Source organism: Acomys russatus, chromosome 13 (genome assembly GCF_903995435.1).
Source record: "Acomys russatus chromosome 13, mAcoRus1.1, whole genome shotgun sequence".
In the NCBI taxonomy this organism is placed as follows: Eukaryota; Metazoa; Chordata; class Mammalia; order Rodentia; family Muridae; genus Acomys; species Acomys russatus.
Window position 1 is genome coordinate 27952914 of NC_067149.1, and position 20864 is coordinate 27973777.

Here is a 20864-nt window from a genome sequence, read left to right on the forward strand (position 1 = left end):
AGCCAGGCCCGGTGCGGCGCGGGATGCCTCGGCGGGACTGGCGGCGGCGGCCACGCTGCGCGCTCCGGCGGAGGGGAGGGGGCTCGGCGGCGGCGGCGGCGGCGAAGGCGGTGGCGAAGGCGGCAGCAGCGGCAGCGGCAGCGGCAGCGGCAGCGGCGGGCCCGGCGGGGGGCAGAGCCAAGAGGCGCGGCGGCGGAGGAGGACCGAGAGGAGGACGCGGAGCATGCGGGGGGCTGTGGGCCTGCCCGCAGTGAAGCCCGCCGCGCCCAGGGCGCAGGGAGTGGCCGTCGCCTCCCGCGCGCACCGCGGCTGAGATGGCGGCGGCGCAGCCAAGGCGCGCGGAGCCCCCGGGGCAGGGCCGGCCGGCTGCTGGCTGACAGCCCCGCGGGCCCAGGGAGCTAACGTGGTGGAGCGCAGGCCCGGGGCGGCCTACGGCGAGCGGCGAGGGCCGGCGGGGAGGAGCACGGCCGCGATGGCGAACGCTAGTGAGCCGGGCGGCGGCGGGGCCGAGGCGGCCGCGCTGGGCCTCAGGCTGGCCACGCTCAGCCTGCTGCTGTGCGTGAGCCTGGCTGGCAACGTGCTGTTCGCGCTGCTCATCGTGCGGGAGCGCAGCCTGCACCGCGCGCCGTACTACCTGCTGCTCGACCTGTGCCTGGCCGACGGGCTGCGCGCGCTCGCCTGCCTCCCGGCCGTCATGCTGGCGGCGCGGCGCGCGGCGGCCGCGGCGGGGACGCCTCCGGGCGCTCTGGGCTGCAAGCTGCTGGCCTTCCTGGCCGCGCTCTTCTGCTTCCACGCGGCCTTCTTGCTGCTAGGTGTGGGCGTCACCCGCTACCTGGCCATAGCGCACCACCGCTTCTACGCCGAGCGCTTGGCCGGCTGGCCGTGCGCCGCGATGCTGGTATGCGCCGCCTGGGCGCTGGCTTTGGCCGCGGCCTTCCCGCCGGTGCTGGACGGCGGTGGCGCGGACGACGAGGATGCGCCGTGTGCTCTGGAGCAGCGGCCCGACGGCGCCCCGGGTGCGCTAGGCTTCCTGCTGCTCCTGGCAGCGGTGGTGGGCGCCACGCACCTCGTCTACCTCCGCCTGCTCTTCTTCATCCATGATCGCCGCAAGATGCGGCCCGCGCGCCTGGTGCCCGCCGTCAGCCACGACTGGACCTTCCATGGACCGGGCGCCACCGGCCAGGCGGCCGCCAACTGGACGGCGGGCTTCGGCCGCGGGCCCACGCCACCTGCGCTCGTGGGCATCAGGCCTGCAGGCCCGGGCCGCGGAGCCCGGCGCCTCCTGGTGCTGGAGGAGTTCAAGACGGAGAAGAGGCTTTGCAAGATGTTCTATGCCATCACGCTGCTCTTCCTGCTCCTCTGGGGGCCCTATGTGGTGGCCAGTTATCTGCGCGTCCTGGTGCGACCGGGCGCTGTCCCTCAGGCCTACCTGACAGCCTCGGTGTGGCTGACATTCGCTCAGGCTGGCATCAACCCGGTTGTGTGCTTCCTCTTCAACCGGGAGCTGAGGGACTGTTTCAGAGCCCAGTTTCCCTGCTGCCAGAGCCCACAGGCCACGCAGGCCACCCTCCCCTGCGACCTAAAAGGCATTGGTTTGTGAGGCGCGTTCTGCCACCCAGGCTCCCTCTGGCTTCGATTGAGATCGCGCTTCTTCCCTTTCTGTCCCGTGTCTGGTTTTTCTCCGCTGCCTTCACAAGACTCTCAAAAGTGGACTCGCACTTGGATTGTATAGACTCCTGTTCTTGGGGGCGGGGGAGGGGATGCCGTAGACCAGTTCCGTCCTTCTAAATTATACTTTCTTCCTGGCAGTAGGCCCTGCAGTCTTTTTGTACTGGTACCGACTTCTTTCCTTTCACGTGTGAATTTTTTTTTTTTTTTTTTAAATAAAGGCTACACTGGTTTTATTCATGCAAAGTTTCCTAGAGACCATGGCCAGTTTTCTACAGAGGCTATTTTTGACAACCTCAAGTGGCATTACCTTTGCGTTGCAGGGAAGGAGAGCAAGCTAGGGGAATCTTCTGTTGGAGATGGAAGAGAGGGACGAAGTTGGCTCAAGTCCTCTCTGAACGGCAGGCCACAGGGCCAGGTGTGCTGGGCGCCTTGTTTGGAGGTGTGGGGAACTTTTCCCAGCGGTGATGCTGAACTTTAGGAGGAGGAAGTGGGTATGGATAGGAAGGCAGTCCCTTTTGAGTCACTTAAATGACCAAGGTCGGGAGCCCTCTTTGTATTACTTTAAAAACCGCACATCTGCAGCAGCTGCTCTGTATATCAATCTTGAACGGAAACTTTCTGTGAGACTGTGACTTTTAAACAGTAAAAAGTGTTTTGGATAGTAATGTGGAGAAAAACAAACAGTATTGCATGTGTTTGTACCGGTTGTGATTTGTGGATGGGGCGGGCTCTGGAGGGCAGAGAACCACAGGCTTGTTTGGGTTTGGGGTTTGGGGTTTTTCCCCCCCAATAAAAAGTTAAAATACTTTTGTGGAAATAGCTTGTGCTTTGATAAGCCCAATTTTACTCTGTCTTGTAAAGCTAATTTTCAGTATGAAGACTTTTTTTCCGTGGTAAAAAGAAATGGGATATAATGGTGCCTCGCCCAGGAGACAAAACATTTTCCTGCGGTGTTTGCTAAGTTAGGTGGTGATGTTCTACTCATGGCTGTTTTAAATGACTGCTAAGAACTTTAATTTAAAATACTATCTCTTTGTTAGACACTGTCATTTGAAACTGAAGGACTACATCGCGAGCACTGTACAATACTTTTTGCTTAAACTGCTATGTTTTTATTAATGTACCTTGCGTTTTGAAGGTTTCTATCTGTATTTCTCTTTGCATTACACAAATATACCAGTATTTTCATTCTGGAGTGGCTGTTTTGTTGTTGAAGCCAAGCCTCTGTCGTCTGTTGCTAAGTAACTCACGTTCTGTCTTTTGGTGTGTGCTGTCCCATTTCAGGGTTTTAGTTTGGACGGTAGCATTTCTGAAACATGTGGAGCTCTTTGTGAGTGGAGGTGGGGCTAGTGTGTGTATGTATGTGAATGTGCACGCGTGTGCACATGGAGGACCTCTTTGGGTCAGCCTCTCTTCCTCTCCATGTCATTTATTATGTATACAGTGTTCTGTCTGCATGTGTGCCTGCCTGCCAGAAGAGAGCACCGGATCTCATTATGGATGGTTGTGACCTGCCATGTGGTTGCTGGGAATTGAACTCAGGACCTCTGAACTCTGGAAGAGCAGACAAGTGCACTTAACCTCTAAGCCATCTCTCCAGCCCCTCCATGTCCCTTTCTGAGACAGGTCTATCACCCAGGAGCTGGCCAGTTGGCTGGAGTGCCTGGTGAGTAAGCTGCAGGGATGCACCTTAGCACTGGAGATTACAGGTGTCCCCAGGTTGTTGGTTTCTGTGTGGGTGCTGGGGATCTGAACTTAGCTTCTCGTGCATTTGTAGTAAGCAGGTTACCACTGAGCCAGCTCCCCAGCCCCAGCACTTGAAGTTTGAGGTGCAAGATAAAAATGGGCAAACCTTCTCTTTAAGTGAAAGAAACAGCGAACGCACATACTATTTTAAACAGTTTTGAAAAACAAAAGCAATGGGCTGGAGATGCAGCTCCATAGGGGACATTTGCCTGTAACCTGAGAGGGCTTGGCTCGATTCCTAGAGCCACAGGGGGGAAATCCCACTGATTTAAAAAAAAATCATTTTGACAAACTATTCATAATGGATGTAGGAGATGCATGGTTTATTTTGAGCATAACATTAACTATTAAACATTATGTCCAAGAGAGATGAACAGTAAGGCCTTGTGGCCAGTCTGTCTCCGCTAAAGAGCATTATTTTGTTCTGCTTGTGAAAATGGAAGATACTGCTCTGTTCTAAAGGCTCCCTCTCTCCCTGTGACTTCGGCTTAGGTAGAGTTCCACCGTTGGGCCATTCACCAGAAATCTTACTCTCAACTCAAAAACAGAGGGGTCTGGGGAAATAAATTCTTCTCTGCCTTGCACCTACCCAGGTGACTCAAATTCAAAACACAGAGGTCACTAAGGCCATGTTTTATTCTGAATATTTGGCACCCAGTATGGCCCAGGAACCCACCGGTCACATGACAACCCTGAGTTATTCCAGCCTTAGGCAGCATCCAGACTACATCTGAGACAACCTCACCTGTTGATGTTGCGGGCGGGGGGGGGGGGGGGGGGCAGGGGGGGGGCGGTAGTGGTGGTGGTGGCTCTGAGTTCCTGGGGTATTTTCAAAGGAACTAGATGGGGATGTTGACACAGTCCAGTGTTCCTATAGGTATGTGCTGAGTCGGGATCCCTTCTACATGGAGAAGTCATCTCCCACATCCCTCAGTTGGCTCAAGACATGGTTTACTTTTGCCATGCTGTGCGCAAACTTGCTTATAGATGTAGGCATGGTTTTCAGTGAGGATGCAAGTCAGAGCAGCAAGAAGCAGCTGACAAGGAATATGCAGCTGGGTCCCCAATACTCAGCTCATTGTAGCAGAGCAGGTACGGTTGCATTCAAGGAAGATGGGCACTAAGAGGGCTCGTTTGCTAATCTGGGACATTAATTCAGCACACACCCCTCCCCAGGGTGAGATGAATGAGTTGTCCCCAGACTCAAAGCAACAGAAAAATAAGCTATGTATAGAAATACCCATCTGCATGCCCTGGCATAGATTTATTGAGTTTAAAATGAACAGTTTTGGGTCTTTAGTACCTTTTATCAAATAGCTTTGCAGCAAGAGTATAGCTGTGTAAATTGAAGCCTGACATTCTGGTTTTTGTTTTGTTTTGTTTTGTTTTTTTTGCTTTTTTTGTTTTTGTTTTTTTTTTTTAAGTGGGTACTTCTAGCAAAATGGTGTAGAGAGGGCACATAACAAATCGGCAGCCATAATGGTAAACAGTCTTTGGATCCACTGTGCAGTCTACCAGAGCCTGTCAGTTTGATCAAACTGGTTTCCATTTGTTCTGTATGTGCATTTATGTGTGAGGGCATGTATGTGTGGTATGCATGAGTCCATGCCATGGTGTGCATGTGGATGACAGAGGACAGCTTAAAGACGTTGATTCTTTCCTCCACCATGTGGGTCCTGGGGATTGAATAGCTTGTCAGGCTTGATGAGCAACAGACTGCTTTGTCTGCTGACTCATCTTCTCAGCCCCCTTTCCTTTTTTTTTATCAACCCTCTTTCTCCCACCTCCTCATTTTTTTGCTTTTCTATCTTTGACATTTATTTGGGAAGAGTTGGTGGGTTTTGTTTTTGAGACAGGGTTTCTCTGTGTAGCCTTGGCTGTCCTGGAACTCAGTGTAAACCAGGCTGGCCTCAAACTCAGAGATCTGCCTGCCTTTGCCTCCTGAGTGCTGGGATTAAAGGCATGGGCTACCACCACTTGGCTCTTTGGATCTTTTTTTTTTTTTTTTTTAAAGGAAATACAATTATTTCAGCCCATTCTTTGGTCTGGCCAAAAGCCCCCCACATCTTTCAGATGCCCTGCCCTGTTGGAGAGACAAGATTTTTCTAGGTCTACTTCAGGGCTTACCTGTTTGCTTGTCTTTGGTGGTGGTGGTTTTAATTCTTTGGCTGGAATAGCAAAAGAGATTATTTGGCCCTGGTGAGAACAGAACCAGTCCCCAAATGCCACAGGTCTGGAGCAGGGGTCTAACAAGGACTATCTGGTTTATAAGCCAAGGCAGTCTCTCAGAGATGGCCTAAGTGATCCGATGGTGACATTCCCAGTCCGTTCAGACAAATTATGGACATGGCATGCAGTCCAAGAGCTCCACCAGCACACCAGCATCTGGCAGTCCTTATTTGTGCTCCTGCAGCCTCCACAGATGCACAAACCAACTTCCTTGTTCCTCAGCATCTTTGGTTTTTCCCTCTATTTCATTCTCCTGGCCCAGAAGTTGTAAGGAAGATGGAACTGAGAGCTCAGTTTAATTTTCAGGTGGATCATAGAGTTGGTGGAATCTACCACACATCTTCCTAACTACCTTCCAGAGTGGGCAGAGCAGTCTTTGTTGTCATAGGAGGGCGTTCATGGGCTCTGCTCCATTCTCCTTGTATTTCCAGGCTTCCTTCTAGAACTGCCTGTGTGCATACCTTCCATGTTCTCCACATCTGTCCCGAGAATCCTCCCAATCTTCAGTCCAGCAGGTCAACATCTAAGGAGGCAAGAATACAACGAGACTGTACAAACAACAGTGCCCCAGGTACTGCCTGGACATTGGCTCTGTGCTGGACCCAGGCCAAGGACTTTAGGAAAGCCTTCTTAGCTAGTCACAATGTCCTCCACTCTGTCCTCTCCAGAAAGGCCATGTGCCTCAGCTCATGGGTTATATACTCGGCATCTCCTGTTCCCTCTCCGTGTCTCTCCTCTGCCCTTCCTTTGTCCTCCAGCTACTTCAACGTCACACACATTATGATTTGTTCCTACGTCCAAAGATCCTACTGCCCTGGCCATTCTGAACTTCATGTTAATCTTTCAGACCTAAAGAGTGATTAGACACCAAGGGTGACTGCCTTGCCTCCGCACAGTGATAGGCTTTGTCCCAGTGCATGCTGTGTGAGAGATTCAAGGCGCCTTTGCAGTTGTGGTCATGAGATCTCACTGCCTAAAGCAGTCAAGTACCAATTTACTGTCTCCGGAGCCTTAAACTGTCAGGACACTGAGGTAGCTGGGTGGCGAAAGGCAGCTAGCTCAAAACAGTCTCTCTGGCCACCTGAGAGATTCTTCACCCATGTGGGCAGTCAAGACCATTAGTGTCCTCTCTGTGAGGGGACAGGAAGATAATGGAGAGCCATTCTCACCTACTGACACCTGGTCCCCTTTCTATACCTCTCAGCCACTCCAGGAGGGCAAAGCAAGGATAAGACTTAGTTGAGTTCAAGAGTTTCTAGCTCCTCTTTCTTCAACTTGAACAAAACTTTTAGGGATGAGCCCAGCTGGTAAAAAGGCCTCTTCCCTCTTTGTACTCATTTCAGTCCCTTTGGGGTGCTCTTGGGTGAGGATGTGATGCTTGGAGCAACAGCAGCCCAGCAATCTTAAGACCATGAGGAGAGGTGCTGTGACTGCAGTGAAAGCCATCGGCAGGAAGATGGATGCACAGGCACTTGCCTTAGTGCTCCTTAATCTCCATCCACATCAGTGGTTCTCAACCTTCCTGACTCTGCGACCCTTCAATACCGCTCTCCGCGTCATGATGATCCCCAGCCATAAAATTATTTTGTGGCTACTTCATAACTGTAATTTTGCTACTGTTATGAATTATAATGTGAATATCTGATATACAGGGTATCTGATATGCAACCCCAGAAAGGAGTGTGGCTCACTACTCTAGACTCTAACTTTGAAGTAAAAACAACTACAGTTTTAGTCATTGCGTGCATCCATAGACCTTACTGTCCAGCAAGGGTAACCTGCTCAATGAGTCTCAAGCTAGTATGGGATCCTGCCTTAAAAAAAAAAAAAAAAAAAGGTAAAGCACTTGCTGAGCAAGTCAGAGGAGCAGAAAAGCAGAGTTCAGACTCATAGCATCCATGCAAGTGCAGGGCAGGTGTGGTGGCCAGACTGTAACCCAGAACAAGAAGGTAGAGACAGGATTCTGGAGCAAACTGGCTAGTTAAACTAGTTCAATTGGTGAACTCTAGGCTCAAGTGAATGACCCTACCTCAGTAGACATGGTGGAGAGCAGCTGAGGAAGACACCTGCCGTCAAACTCTGGCCTCCACAATCTGTACCCATGTACACCCACACACTACAAACATGCATACTGCATAGACAAACACAAATGTAAAAAGTTAAGTAGATGGTGCCTGAGGAGCGACACCATAGGTTGTCCTCTGAGCTCTACATGTATTCTTGCACATATGCACACTTGTACATATATGTATCTGCCCCCCACACACAGATGGATACCAAAGTCATGCTTTCTACCTACTCTGTCCTGTCTGCTCAGTTTTTCCCCAGAAAAACAATGAAATAGGGTTTGTTGGTTTGCTTGCTTGCCTGCCTGCTTGCCTTTTTTTTTTTTTTTTTTTTTTTGAGACAGGATCTCAATATGTAGCCTTGGCTGGCTTGGAACTCACTATATAGATCAAATTGGCCTTGACCTCACAGAAATATGCCTGCCTCTGGCTCCCAGCTGTTGTTACTAAAGGCATGTGCCATCACATCTGGCCTGAAATTAATTTTTTTTTGTTATTTATTATTACAAGGTTGTTTCTATGTAACTATATGGTAAACTTTTTTTTAACTAATGTACATGTAAAACTTAAAGGTTAGTCTTATGGTTTGAGTGTGAAATGTCCTGTGCCACACTCCCCTTGCCCCAGGCTCATGTGTTTGAATATTTGGCCCCTCGCTAGTGGATCTATTTTGGGAGGCTGTTGAACAGCCAGCAAATAGGACCTAGCTGGCTGACAAAGGGTCACACCTTGGGGGTTCAGAACCCATCTCATTTCCTGTGCTGACTTCCAGGTCGGTCACTCTCTGTGAGAGGCTGTGGTTGTGACGCTCACCATCACAGGCCCACCCACCCTCAGGTCACGATACCTTGGTGAATTATATTGACCTGGCATTCACAGGACACTCATGATCTGTCACGAACTATGTTCCCTCAACTACAAGCCAGAATAAATCCTTCCTCCCTGAAGTTGGTTCTGTCAGGTTCCCCACCCCACCTCCACCCCCCACACACAGTGAGGAGAAGTAACTGCTATAGTCGTATATCTAATTATAGGAATCTGGGAAGTGGCAAGTAAACCCACCCGACCAACACACGCTGAAAGCCAGCCCGAAGCCAGCTCTGTGGGGGCAAGTGGGGTGCAGTTTTCTTGGTTACTAGTTAATTAACTGGGGAACGTTGGCAAAGACACTCGGAGTCATAAAGCAAGGCAGAACCAGACGGATGCCAAGAGAGCTGGGTTAACACAGAGACCAGACTTCATTCCAGCTTGTCTGGTAAGGCTGCCTAGCATTCAGCTTTGGTTTCCCAAATGTTGAGAAAGGGGGAACCAGAACACGGAAACCAAAATGGTTCAGGCTCCGCTTCCCCCCTGGGCTGTACATTTCCTTTTGACTCCTTCACAGCTCCCTTCACTCTGGAATCTATTTTAAAAATGTATTTCTCTCAGTAAAATAAACTCACAGGATTCTCTCTTCAAATTTTCTTGTCCTGATTCTATCCGAATGTTTTAGTACCAGGAAGGAATGGGGCCACTTTCAAGGGAGAAGTTTGTTATGTAACATGCCAATGCCAGAAGAGCCAGCAAGGATGCCACTGGTGAGTTTCTGTCCAAACTTTACAGGAAGCAAACATGTTTTCCTCAAAAGGACCAGAGCCCTCCCAAAAACATGAGGGAGGAACAGGCTTATGCCACAAGGAAATATATTTTATGGGTTTGGTTTTAAGAAAGAACAGGCCTAATCAAGGGAAGGCCTAGGAGGTGCCCAACCAAACCTGTAGGCTGGTAAATAAATAGCCTGAGATTTACACCTGGAAGCCGGAAGTCTTGAAGTCAGTTCCAATTATACCAAGAAACTGCAAACACATTTAAGAGGTATAAATGTACTCAACTCGCTTCCTGATGGCATTATGGACACAGGTCAATGGAAGCTATTACCTCCTGGTTTCTGGGAGAAGTCATTTAGTCATTTACGAATTAAGTTTTAAGTGGCCAGCCTACAACAGGTGAGGCGCATATAAACTGTTAGAAAGCTATGTGTTTAAACATTCCTCCGGCACAATCATATTTATTACCTGTAGAAGGCCGGTCTATGTAGCCTTATGGGAAGGACATCTTTACATTTTCTGCCGGGAAATGACATGTGAGACTCACACGTGGTTTCTTGCTTGGAACCTGGAGAAAGCAGAGTAGATTCGTTTTCTGGAAGATAGAGACACACAACGGGTTCAAAGGGAGCTTGGAAATTATTTGCATTTCAACAACAGCTTACCAGTGTCTCGTTGGAACAGTTATGTAGGATGGGCTAGGGAGGTGGCCTATTGGGTAAAGTGCTTGACACGCAAGCATAAAGTCCTGGGTTCTGACCCCAAGTACCCACATAAAAAGCTAAGGAAGCAGTGCAGACTTGTAATCCCACAGTGTAGCAGTCACAGAAAGTGCTCTGGCTAGCCAAACTAGTTGGATTAGTAAACTCCAGGCCAGTGAGAGAGCCTGTCTCAGAAAATAAAGGTAAGGATGATTGAGGAAGACACTGGATAACCTGAGGCCTAGATCTGAACACATGCATACAAATATATTAATATAATATGCAAGCATGCTCACATGTGCGTGTGCATGCGCGTGTGTGCGCGCGCGCGTGCACACACACACACACACACACACACACACACACACACACGAAAGCAGGAGAGAGAGGGGGAGAGAGAGAAAGAGAGACAGAGAGGGAGAGAGAGAGAGAGTTAGAGGAAGAGGAGAGAAACAAATCTCAAGCAGAGCTTGAGGGTTTCCCTCAGTGGAAGAGGGCTTGTGTAGCAAGCACAGGGCTTAGAGTCCATCCCCAAACCTGAAGGTAAAAAAAAGAATCTAATTTGAAATGCACAAGAAGAGGAGACAGATTTTTTTCTCTCCCTTCATTTAACATTGTTTCCTTCTCCTTTCCCCTCTACAATAGTCCCTATTTCCCTGCAAGTGTGGTCACGTGCTGAGCAGGAAGAGAAAGTTTCCCCATTGCAGGCTTGTATTCAGCACAGGGGCATGGAGAGTGTAATTGGGCCATGTGTAATTCTTTAAGCTCACAGTCACGATCGGTTTCATTTGCATATCTATCTTGAGGAATTATGGGATACCCAGAGCTATTTCTAGAATGCTATTTGCATAATTGTTCTAATCTTTTATGAATACGGCAACATGTGTGGTCTGACAAAGGATTTTTGAAAAAAAATTTGTTAAGTTGCTTTATAAGGTTTGTAAAGATATTAAAATTAAATAGTGGTAGGTATATATTTAATAACCTGTCTCTGTTGAAAGGAACATAATTACATAAAGCCGTTAGGCTGCTGCTGCTGCCAGTGGCTTATTACCTTTGCTGTTGTTGTTCGCTGAAAGTTTGTCATTTAAAGTTAGCTCTTCTTCACCCCGCACCACTACTCCTTAGATTTAAATTCACTGAAACACCACGAAAAAAAAAAAATGTACAGTTGTCTTGTGCCTCGCTGACCCCGCCCCCTGCGTTTCTTAGTCTGTGGGTGTTTGACATGTTTGCAGCTTTGGATGTTAACTAGCTGCAAGCAGACAGACAGATTCACTGTCTTTCTGGTCTTTGTCATCCTGATGTGCTCTCATGACCAAACTACCTGAGTTTCACCATGTCTAACGAGATCCTTGCCCCACTTGGTTAGCAACTTCTTCTTCTTCTTCTTCTTCTTCTTCTTCTTCTTCTTCTTCTTCTTCTTCTTCTTCTTCTTCTTCTTCTTCTTCTTCTTCTTCTTCCTTCTTCTTCTTGTGGGGCCATCAAGCCTGTAAGGAGTAAATGCATGTTCGTCTAGTCCTTCAGAGCTGGAACCTTCTCAGGCTGCGGTAGAAAGAACTCCTTTCTGTCCTGTGAACACTGTGGCATGCTCTCCCCTCCGTTCTGGTGGCATAACTGAGCTAGCCAGCCCCTGGCAGGACCTTTCACCCCGCTTTTGCCTCTTGTCCACATGAAAAGCTAGGACCTCTGGTCCTGGTTGTTGCCAACCTGTGCCAGTTTGGCTATCACCGCATCCACATAAAATCTGGGAATGTCCCTTTTGGGTTTGGCTGGTCATCTGTCCCAACATCCAAACCAATTTGAGGTCAGTGTGGGCTTGACCCCACTCCCTGAAGGACAACCACTACAAAATGAGCATCTTCATTGTTAAATTTTGGTTTTGAGACAGGGTCTCATGCTCTCTAAGGTCACCTCAAACTCACCATGTAACAGGAAAGCCTTGAACTGCTTGTTCTCCTGAGTGCTGAGACTACAGCCCTGTGCCACCACACCTGGCCACCACTGGTTTATTTGTTTATTTTATGTGTATTGTTATTTTGTCTGCATGTATGTCCATGTACCACATGCGTGTCTGGGACCCATGGAGGCCAGGATCCTCTGGAACAGTGCTCTTAACCTCTGAGTCCTATCTCCAGCACCCATAGTTATTTTAAAAGATAACAAACTGAAGTTGAAAATATAACAAAATGATAACCAATTAGGAAGAAATATTCAGCTTACAGAGGAGGAAAGAGATGATGGAGACATTTACCAAGATGATTCCAAATAAGAGCCGCTTGAGTGTTTCCTCCTACTTTGAGGTGTGAGCTTCAGGCCAAGGATCCTGGCTCGTAGGCCAACTCAGCCAGCTTTCCCGGGACTCTCACTGCCTGGGTGCTGATGCAAAACATACTCGTCTCTCTCCATCAGAGAGGAAGTGCACTTTTCTTCTAGTCAATCAGGGGAGAGCACATCTGCCCCCTTTCCCTGCTCAGAATTTAAGTCACATAGTCACACATGGACAGCCAGTAAACAGTCTCTGCATAGGGGACAAATGAACTGTGGAGGACAACTACAATCTGTAGGTCTCTTCTTCTAGTCATAGATTCCTCTGCTCTTAATAAAATGAAAGAAAAAAAAATGACAGAGAGTATTAACATTTGCCATGCAAAGGACTAATCATTTATTTTTGTGTCCCCATAAAAACATAGTATTTGCTATGCATCTTACATTTGAGAAGCAAAATAGTAAAACTTCTAAAATTTTACATGGGACCAAATACCCATTTATATGAATATTTTTGGCCTGAACTATTTGGCTCCTTAGTCTTGTAAGGAATTGTAAAAGTCCAAGCCAACTTGGAATTAAAAAAAAAAAAAAAATCTCAAGTTAGACTGGGTATGGCAGAAGGCTGCTGAGCTGCCAGCACTTGGGGGATGGGGCGGGGGGCGGTGGGTGAAGCAGGAGATGATGATTTCAAGGTCAGGTTCAATTACAGAGCAAGTTTAGGGCCAACCTGGCTACATGAGGTTCAGTTCCAAACCCACTCCTCAACCCCTGCAAAGTACATATTTAGGAAATCCGGCTTGGCTGATCCATGTCCCGTCTAAGGAGCAGAAGGAGAGGCGAGTGATGTAGTTTGCACTGGGTTTGATGGTTTGTCCCACATAGCCTAGTGTTAGGCACTTGGCCAGCAGTGTTGGTAGGTGCAAGCTCTAGCTGGTCAGGTCTCTAAGGAGGTAACAGGCACTGAGGGTGATGCTCTGGGGGAAAGACTTAATGAAATTCTCATGAGGATCTGATAAGTGCTGTCAAGGGGTGTCGTGCTGGCCAGTTTTATGTCAACTTGACCCAGCCAGCGGTATCTGAAAGGAGGGAACCCACAACTAAGAAAAATATCTCCCTGAGATCCAGCTATTCCCTAAGATCTTTTTTTCTTTTTGCTAATTTATTATCATTTATTCACATTACATCCCAATTGCTATCCCCTTGCCCTTATTTTCCCGTTCCCACTCTCCCTCCTTCTTCTGCCCTCTTCCCCGCCCCTAGGCCTCCCCACCCCACCATCTGATCACAGTCTATCAGGCAGGTGTCATCAGGGTAACCTGCATCCTTTTCCTCTGTGTGCCCAAGGGACAGTGATTAAATCACAAACACCAGAGTTCCTGTCAGAGGCAGTCCCCTCTTTGGCCTCCTCCTCACACACGTGGAGACTGAGCAGTCCATCAGCTACATCTGAAGAGGTGGTCTAGGTGGGTGTGTCAGTTTGTGCAGGCTCCCTAGGCCTAGATCTGCTGGTCTTGGTGGTCTCCCTGTGGAGCTCCTGCCCCTCTAGTTTCTTTCACCACCATCCCTTCCATCAGCTCTCCGCTCAGAGTCCAGATGCAAGTCCCAGTATCTGTCCTGATCCCTTGCTGGGTGGGGTCTCTCAGAGGACATCTTTGTTGGCTAATATATACTTATAAATGAGTATATACCATGCATGTCTTTCTGGGTCTGGGTTACCTCACTCAGGCTAATCATTTCTAGTTTTATCCATTTGCCTGTAAATGTCATGATTTCCTTGTTTTTTACTAGCTGAGTAGTATTCCATTGTGTAAATGTACCCACAGTTTCTTCATCTGTTCTTCGGTTGAGGGACATCTAGGTTGTTTCTAGATTCCATCAATTATGAATAAGGCTGCTATGGATGTTGAGCAAAGGTCCTTGTTGTATGGTGGAGCATCTTTTGGGTATATGCCCAGGAGTGGGATAGCTGGGTCCAGACGTAGTACTATTCCCAGTTTTGTGAGTGCCAGATTGATTTCCAAAGTGATTGTACAAGTTTGTTCTCAATTAGTGTTGGGGAGGGCCCAGCCCATTGTAAGTCGTGCCATCCTTTGGCTGGTGGCCCTGGGTTTTACGAGCAAGCCATGACGAGCAAGCCAGTAAGCAGTGCCCCTCTGTGGCTTCTGTATCAGCTCCAGCCTCCAAGTTTCTGCTCTGTTTGAGTTCCTGCCCCGACTCCTTCGGTGATCAACTGTGGTGTGGAAGTTTAAGCCGAATACACTCTTTCCTCCCTTATTTGCTATGTGTATAGTGTTTCATCACAGCCATAGCAACCCTGACTAAGATAGGGGTTTTTACAAAAATGTAAACCTGGGTCCTCCTAACTACGCCCCTCTTCCAGCTTCATGTGTTACCCCGTGCTTCCTCCCTCGCACCATCATGCCAGCCACCTAGATGCAATGCAACCAAAGTGCTCCTCAGAGCCTTGAAAGCCTGAGGTAGGTATTATTATTCTGTTATATTTTTCTTTTCTTTATAAAGCACACTTAGCCAGGGAAGGGCCTGATGTACAAACATGAAGGCCTGACTTTGGATGCCTGCACGTGTGTGTGTGTGTGTGTGTGTGTGTGTGTGTGTGTGTGTGTGTGCTGAAAGAGACAGGCAGATCCCTGAAGCTCATTGGCTGGCAGGTCTAGCCAAATAATGAACAGGTTCAGTGAGAGACTCTGCCTCAAAAATAAAAATAGGAGCTGGAGAGCTAGCTCAGTGATTAAGCATATATACTGCTCTTACAGATGACCCAAGTTTAGTTCCCAGCATCTATATCAGGTGGTTGAAACTCCTTTGACTAGAACTCTAGGGGTCTCTGACACCTCCAGCCTCCATGGACACCAGAACACAAGTATATATATTCACGGACAGACACACAATTAAGTATAAAAGGAATCTTTAAAAAAATAAAGGTGGAGAGTGATCTTGGAAAGTTACCTGAATGACAACTTCTGCTCTCCAAACACACATGCTCACTCACATGTGCACATGAACCTGCCTACACATGCACACACACATATGAATATATATATATAAGAACACACACATACACACACACACACACACACACACACACGAAAAATCTAACAAGAGGCATTTTGTTATAGTAATGAAAAATGGAATAACACATATATTGACAAGAAGAGTTTTAAGAAGATACTAAGTTGGTTCCGTTAGGACAATGAAGAGGCAAGAGGTGGGATAGAAGAGTTGGAGATGGAATAAGGCCTGTAGTGCTTCTTTCTGTCATTTCTAAGAAGTTTTTAAAAATTGGCTATTACTGTGTGTGTGTGTGTGTGTGCGTGCGCATGTGCATGTGCGCTCGTGCACACGCATGCTCGTGTGCTAGCCTTGTCTAGAGAGTGAATTCCAGGACAGGCGGGGCCACACAGAAAAACTCTGTCTCGGAAAAACAAAACAAAACACCAAGAGCAAAAACAAAAAAAAAGTCTACGTTTAAATTTTCCATAATAAAAAGTTTTCTCTTTTCAAGAATGAGGGCTAAGCACACTTGGGCCAGCAGTAATCTCGTCCACAGAGAAATGCAATCCAGGGAACGTCTCAACAGTTACTCAAACCTAACTTAATAGAACACAGTTTCCTCCTAATTAGCTTGAATTTTTCCGATGGAAACACCCCTCACATACACAAATTACTTGTAGTTTAGCCAAAAAGATACAAATAAGTATGTAAACAATTGTGGGAATTTGATTAGCAGTGCAACCTAGGGGCTAAATCATTCCTAGGTGATGAATGTCACTGGAACTTTTGCTTCAGCACTGACACACAAGTGACAATCTGTGGGTTATCTAACCATGCCATGCTGCCTTTTAGCTACTTTGAAAGTATTTTGTTGCCTTTGAATTTGCTCTTTGTAGTTTACTTTTGTGTCTGTGTGTGCACGTGTGTGTACATAGTCATACAGATGTCCATTTGAGTGTGGAGGCTATGGGGGACCCACAGATCAACTGTGCAACCCTCCCTCCTACCACCTGCCTCCCCCAACTACCACCTGCCTCCCTCCCACCTACCTGCCTCCCTCCCACCAACTGCCTCCCCCAACTACCACCTGCCTCCCTCACCTGCCTCCCCACTCGGGGGTGGTGGGGAGCTCTTCAGATTGTTCAAATTAACTACACACTACTGGAACCGCCACTGAATTCTCCAGTGAAACCCCCTCTGTGTGCTTCCTTCTAGAATGAGAGAGAAATCAGAGTCAATTACACCAAGGACCAAAAGAAGTTCCAAAGACTATTTAGCTCCTGCCTTCTAATTTAGCTGGAAATTTGTCTTGTGAAACATTGTGACAGTCAGTGGTGGCCTTTTCATATCTGCCATCCTTTATTCTTTTTTGGTGGCTCTGAACTATGAGTGGGCCTTAAAAGGAAAAAAAAAATTTTTAAAGTATCACAACACTTAGGCTTCATCCCAGATAAACCTAATTAGCATATTGGAGGATGGTAGATGTGAAAACTGGTAATGGTACCTCCAAAATAGCATGGCAGCTGAACAGGTGGCACACCTGTACTCCTGGCAATTAGGAGGCTGAGTCGGGAACATGATGGTTCATAGGCCAGCCTGGAACACATAGTGAGACCCTGCCTCTAACACAGTTACATATTAATAGCATCTCTAGCTTTGGGGGATGTGCATACTGAAAACGGCCCCATGGTCTTTGATAGGAATAGAGGATAAAATGGATTCCCTTAGGGATCCATTGACAAAAGACTGTCATCCCTAGGATAGTTTTAGAAAAGCTGGCAGAGAAACCTGTTGTGTGGAATGGTAATTACTGTTAGTGTTACACCCCCCCACGTAGATGGTCAATATCTTCACAACAAAGAATAGGTATGTTGGGCTGGAGGTTAAGAGCACTGGATGCTCTTCCAGAGGTCCTGAGTTCAATTCCCAGCAACCACATGGTGGCTCACAATCATCTATAATGTGATCTAATGCCGTCTTCTGTAATGCAGGCCGAGCATTGCATACATAATAAATCTTTTTTAAAAAGAATAAGTATGTAAGGTGAGATACATGCAAGTTAGAGCCTGTTAGCCAGTTTACAATATAACTCAAAATATATGGATACCATAGACAGATATAGTTTATTTTCCAATTAACATTTTTATCAATAGTGGAAGATTGCACAGATGTTACACACACACACACACACACACACACACACACACACACACACACACACGGATTAGGGGAAAAGATCACAGAACCAATGAATTATCAGTTTCAAGGTTACTGTCTGAAATGTATGACAATGTGCAAATGAAAAGGTCACAAAAGCTTGTCAGTGGGTTTTATACTGTCGCATGCTAAGTACTGCAGGTGTCCTGATCTCAAAGTTACAAACAGCCCCTGCCTTTCATCCCGTGGAAAATGAAGCCAGGAAAGAACAAGATGAGATTTGTGATACGAGAACCAGAGGAGGATGGAATCGTGCTTGGTTTGTACCTGGGCTGACTTTAACAAGAGCCACATTGAAGTGATGGTAAGTGCTGAGCCTTCAGTTGTGGGGGAGGTAGTTTTGGCACAAACTTTTCCTTTGGTAAAACAACAAAAACAAATTTTTAATACAAAGTTAAAGTTAGAAATGATAGTCTGTATTAGTTACTCTTCTCATTACTATGACAAACTACCAGACAAGAAACAACTTGAGAAAGAGTTTTGTGGGTTCACAGCTTGAGGGGACACTACAGTCCAGGAGAAGGCATGGTGGCAGAAGTCAGAAGCTGCTGGTCACATTGCACCCAGAGTGAGGAAACAAAGACAAGAGGATGGGGTGGCCAAGGTATAAAACCTCTCTGTGGCCCATCCCCAGTGGTGGCCGAGTATGGAGACATCGCACATTCACACCTCAGCACTGTCCATGATCTGTTCAGTCTTGCACTTGAGAGAACCCACTGCATAACTGCCTATGACGCAGTTGCAGGGACCTAATGTGCCTATAGTGGGATATATATGTATATGTGTGCATGTATATAGTATGTAATATATATGTGTACACACACACACACAGTCTATTTCTAGCAATACACACATACATGTATATTGTCAGAAATATGCCAGGTATTTGATTTTTCACCTGGAATTCCTCAGCATATCTTACCTTGTAGGGTTTCAGGACTAGCACATCCCAGACAATATGAGGAGCCATCCTGGGTGCCGAAGATGCCGTTGCCAGGGACCTAATGTGCTGTATGAAAATGTCCTAAACAACCTCTGAGGGCAGGACAGATGGTCCAGCCTGCTAAAGCATTTGCTTTGCAAACTTGGCCACCTGACCTTGTGCCCCAGAGTCTCTGCAAGAAGGCGGAAGGAGAGAACCAACTCTATAGCTGTCTCTGGCCTCCTGCTCACTCCCCCACTTCATCACAGGCGCTCTCCGACACACAATAATAATACTTAAGAGAATAGAATTTCTAAGAAATTGGACGACAATGTTTGTGAAACAGTTATTTGAAAGGTGTTGGTTTTGATAGCAATTAACAAAATGATCTCCAAATAGTTGGTTACTCTAACTCAATAAAAATTAAGAGCAAAAGGAGGGAGAGAAAACACCCAGGCTCTGGGCGGCAGATGGTAACAACTACCCAGCCTAATTGTATTTTCCATACATGTTGGGCCTTGGCTGAGCACAAGACTGCACCTACTACCCCTTCATGTATGAACCTTTAAACTGGATTGGTATATGTAAGATCAAGGTTGCATAAGAGATAGTTGTACCTTTTAATTTTGGTGAAAATTAAAATTAAAATTAAATTTTGCCAGTTGTTGAAAATGTCTTGAATGCTATGTGAAAACTTATTGCTGACCTGACCATTCCTTTCCCATAATTCCCCTTGTTGAAGATTTTTGGAAGTGGGGAGGAGGAAGGGGTTTCAAGACAGGGTTTCTCTGTGTAGCCTTGGCTGTCCTGGACTCATAGACCAGGCTGGCCTCAAACTCAGAGATCTGTCTGCCTCTGCCTCCCTGACTGCTGGGATTACAAGTATGCACCACAGCACCCGGCTTCCCTTGTTGAAGCTTATTGTCTTGTTTTCAACAGACCTGCAGAGGTGCAGTTGCACATACCTATAACCCCAGCACACTGGGAGGCAGAGGCAAGCAAATTTCTGAGTTCAAGGCCAGTCTAGTCTACAAAGCGAGTCCAGGACAGCTAGGGTTGCACAGAGAAACCCTGTCTCCGAAACAAAGCAAAACAAAACAAAAAAGTTTCCTCCATCGTGAAGTAAATGAAAAACAGTTCTTTGAGCAGCTGTGGTGATTAATATAGCCAGATCCCATACAACTGTAGCACACATCCGTACCTGTGTAACCCCCAACTGAGCAGATAACCACAGAAAGGCCAACTGGCCTCTACTCTGGGAACAGATGGGTGTGGGCAAATGTGTAGTCACTTAAGGTTTCAGATGTTGTTTATTTGTGACACAATATGGGTTGACAACACTTAGTGAGTTGTTCAAGGCCAGACCATATTGGCACCATGATGCAGTTAGAGCCTAACCCATGTCATCACACTCCATCAGGTTTTGCAGGGCAAATCTGCAGGTCTGTTCCAGCTAACAGTCACTTTGGGTGTCGTTGTTTTCTTTACTTTCCAAAGCCCACCCACTTTTTAATGGATACACATGGTTTATTTATTCATTTTTGTGCTACCCTGAAATTTACACAAACAACTCTCTTGAACGTGAAATGAAAATGCATGTAGTGTCAGGGTTACCTTACCAGCTTTGGGGTGTCTGCTGACTTTAGTATGAGGGCTATATAGAAAACTGCTCGTAATAAAAATTGTTGACAACCATGACAAAAATAAGGATATAATATCAAAATAAATCAAAGGATATACAGTATTGTCATTATTCTGATACAGAATTTTTTACATAGAAATATTGATACCAGTACAAATGGCAAGTTTTTGGGGAATCCATTACAATAGACCTTTGGGTTACAAATAAAAGCTTAAATTATAACTTAACACCAATTTTTAAATGATGACTTCTGTCATGTCAGCTGAAAATCTATGCTTCTTCCTCAAGTGGCATTCTTTAGAATGTTTCCAACAAGAAGACTTAAAAAAAAAAAAAAAGCTTCAAATAAAAAAGAAAAAGACATGTAATATTCCACTAAGGAGAAAATGCCTTTTACTTATACAAATCTAGAAAAAGATGGGCCAAATTCCTTTAGCGTCCCATTAATTTTTTTTCCCTCCCACCAGTTAAACAGCAGAACTGAAAACCACTGAACTAAATGGGTGCAGAAAAGTTCTGGAGGCACTGCCAACTTCTACTCCCAAGGAGCTGCCCAGAGTGTCTGGTTCAAATGCACATTCTTGCCACCGAGTAAGCACAAAGCTAGCTGTTCTCTTTTACCGCCATGTGAGTACAGAGCTTGCTGTTTGAGCCTCCTTTATGGGGCCAGGGGGCTTAGAGACCCCACTTTAAAAGGCTAAAGTAAGGACCATTGGAGTGTTTGATGAGTGAGGGTGTGTCTGTGCACTGGACAGGATGGGCAGAGGGGTTGCAAAGGTTAAAAAAAAAAGTTCCTGTAAA

General features: G+C 46.8%; 1 protein-coding gene across 1 annotated transcript; it reads left to right on the forward strand.

Moving 5' to 3' along the window:
• Positions 1 to 333: 333 nt before the first annotated feature.
• On the forward strand, positions 334 to 3009 carry Gpr27 (G protein-coupled receptor 27). The gene has a single exon (XM_051154991.1). It carries the CDS (start codon positions 473 to 475, stop codon positions 1598 to 1600), a length of 1128 nt encoding a protein of 375 aa, XP_051010948.1. The 5' UTR covers positions 334 to 472; the 3' UTR covers positions 1601 to 3009.
• The last annotated feature ends 17855 nt before the right edge of the window (positions 3010 to 20864 follow it).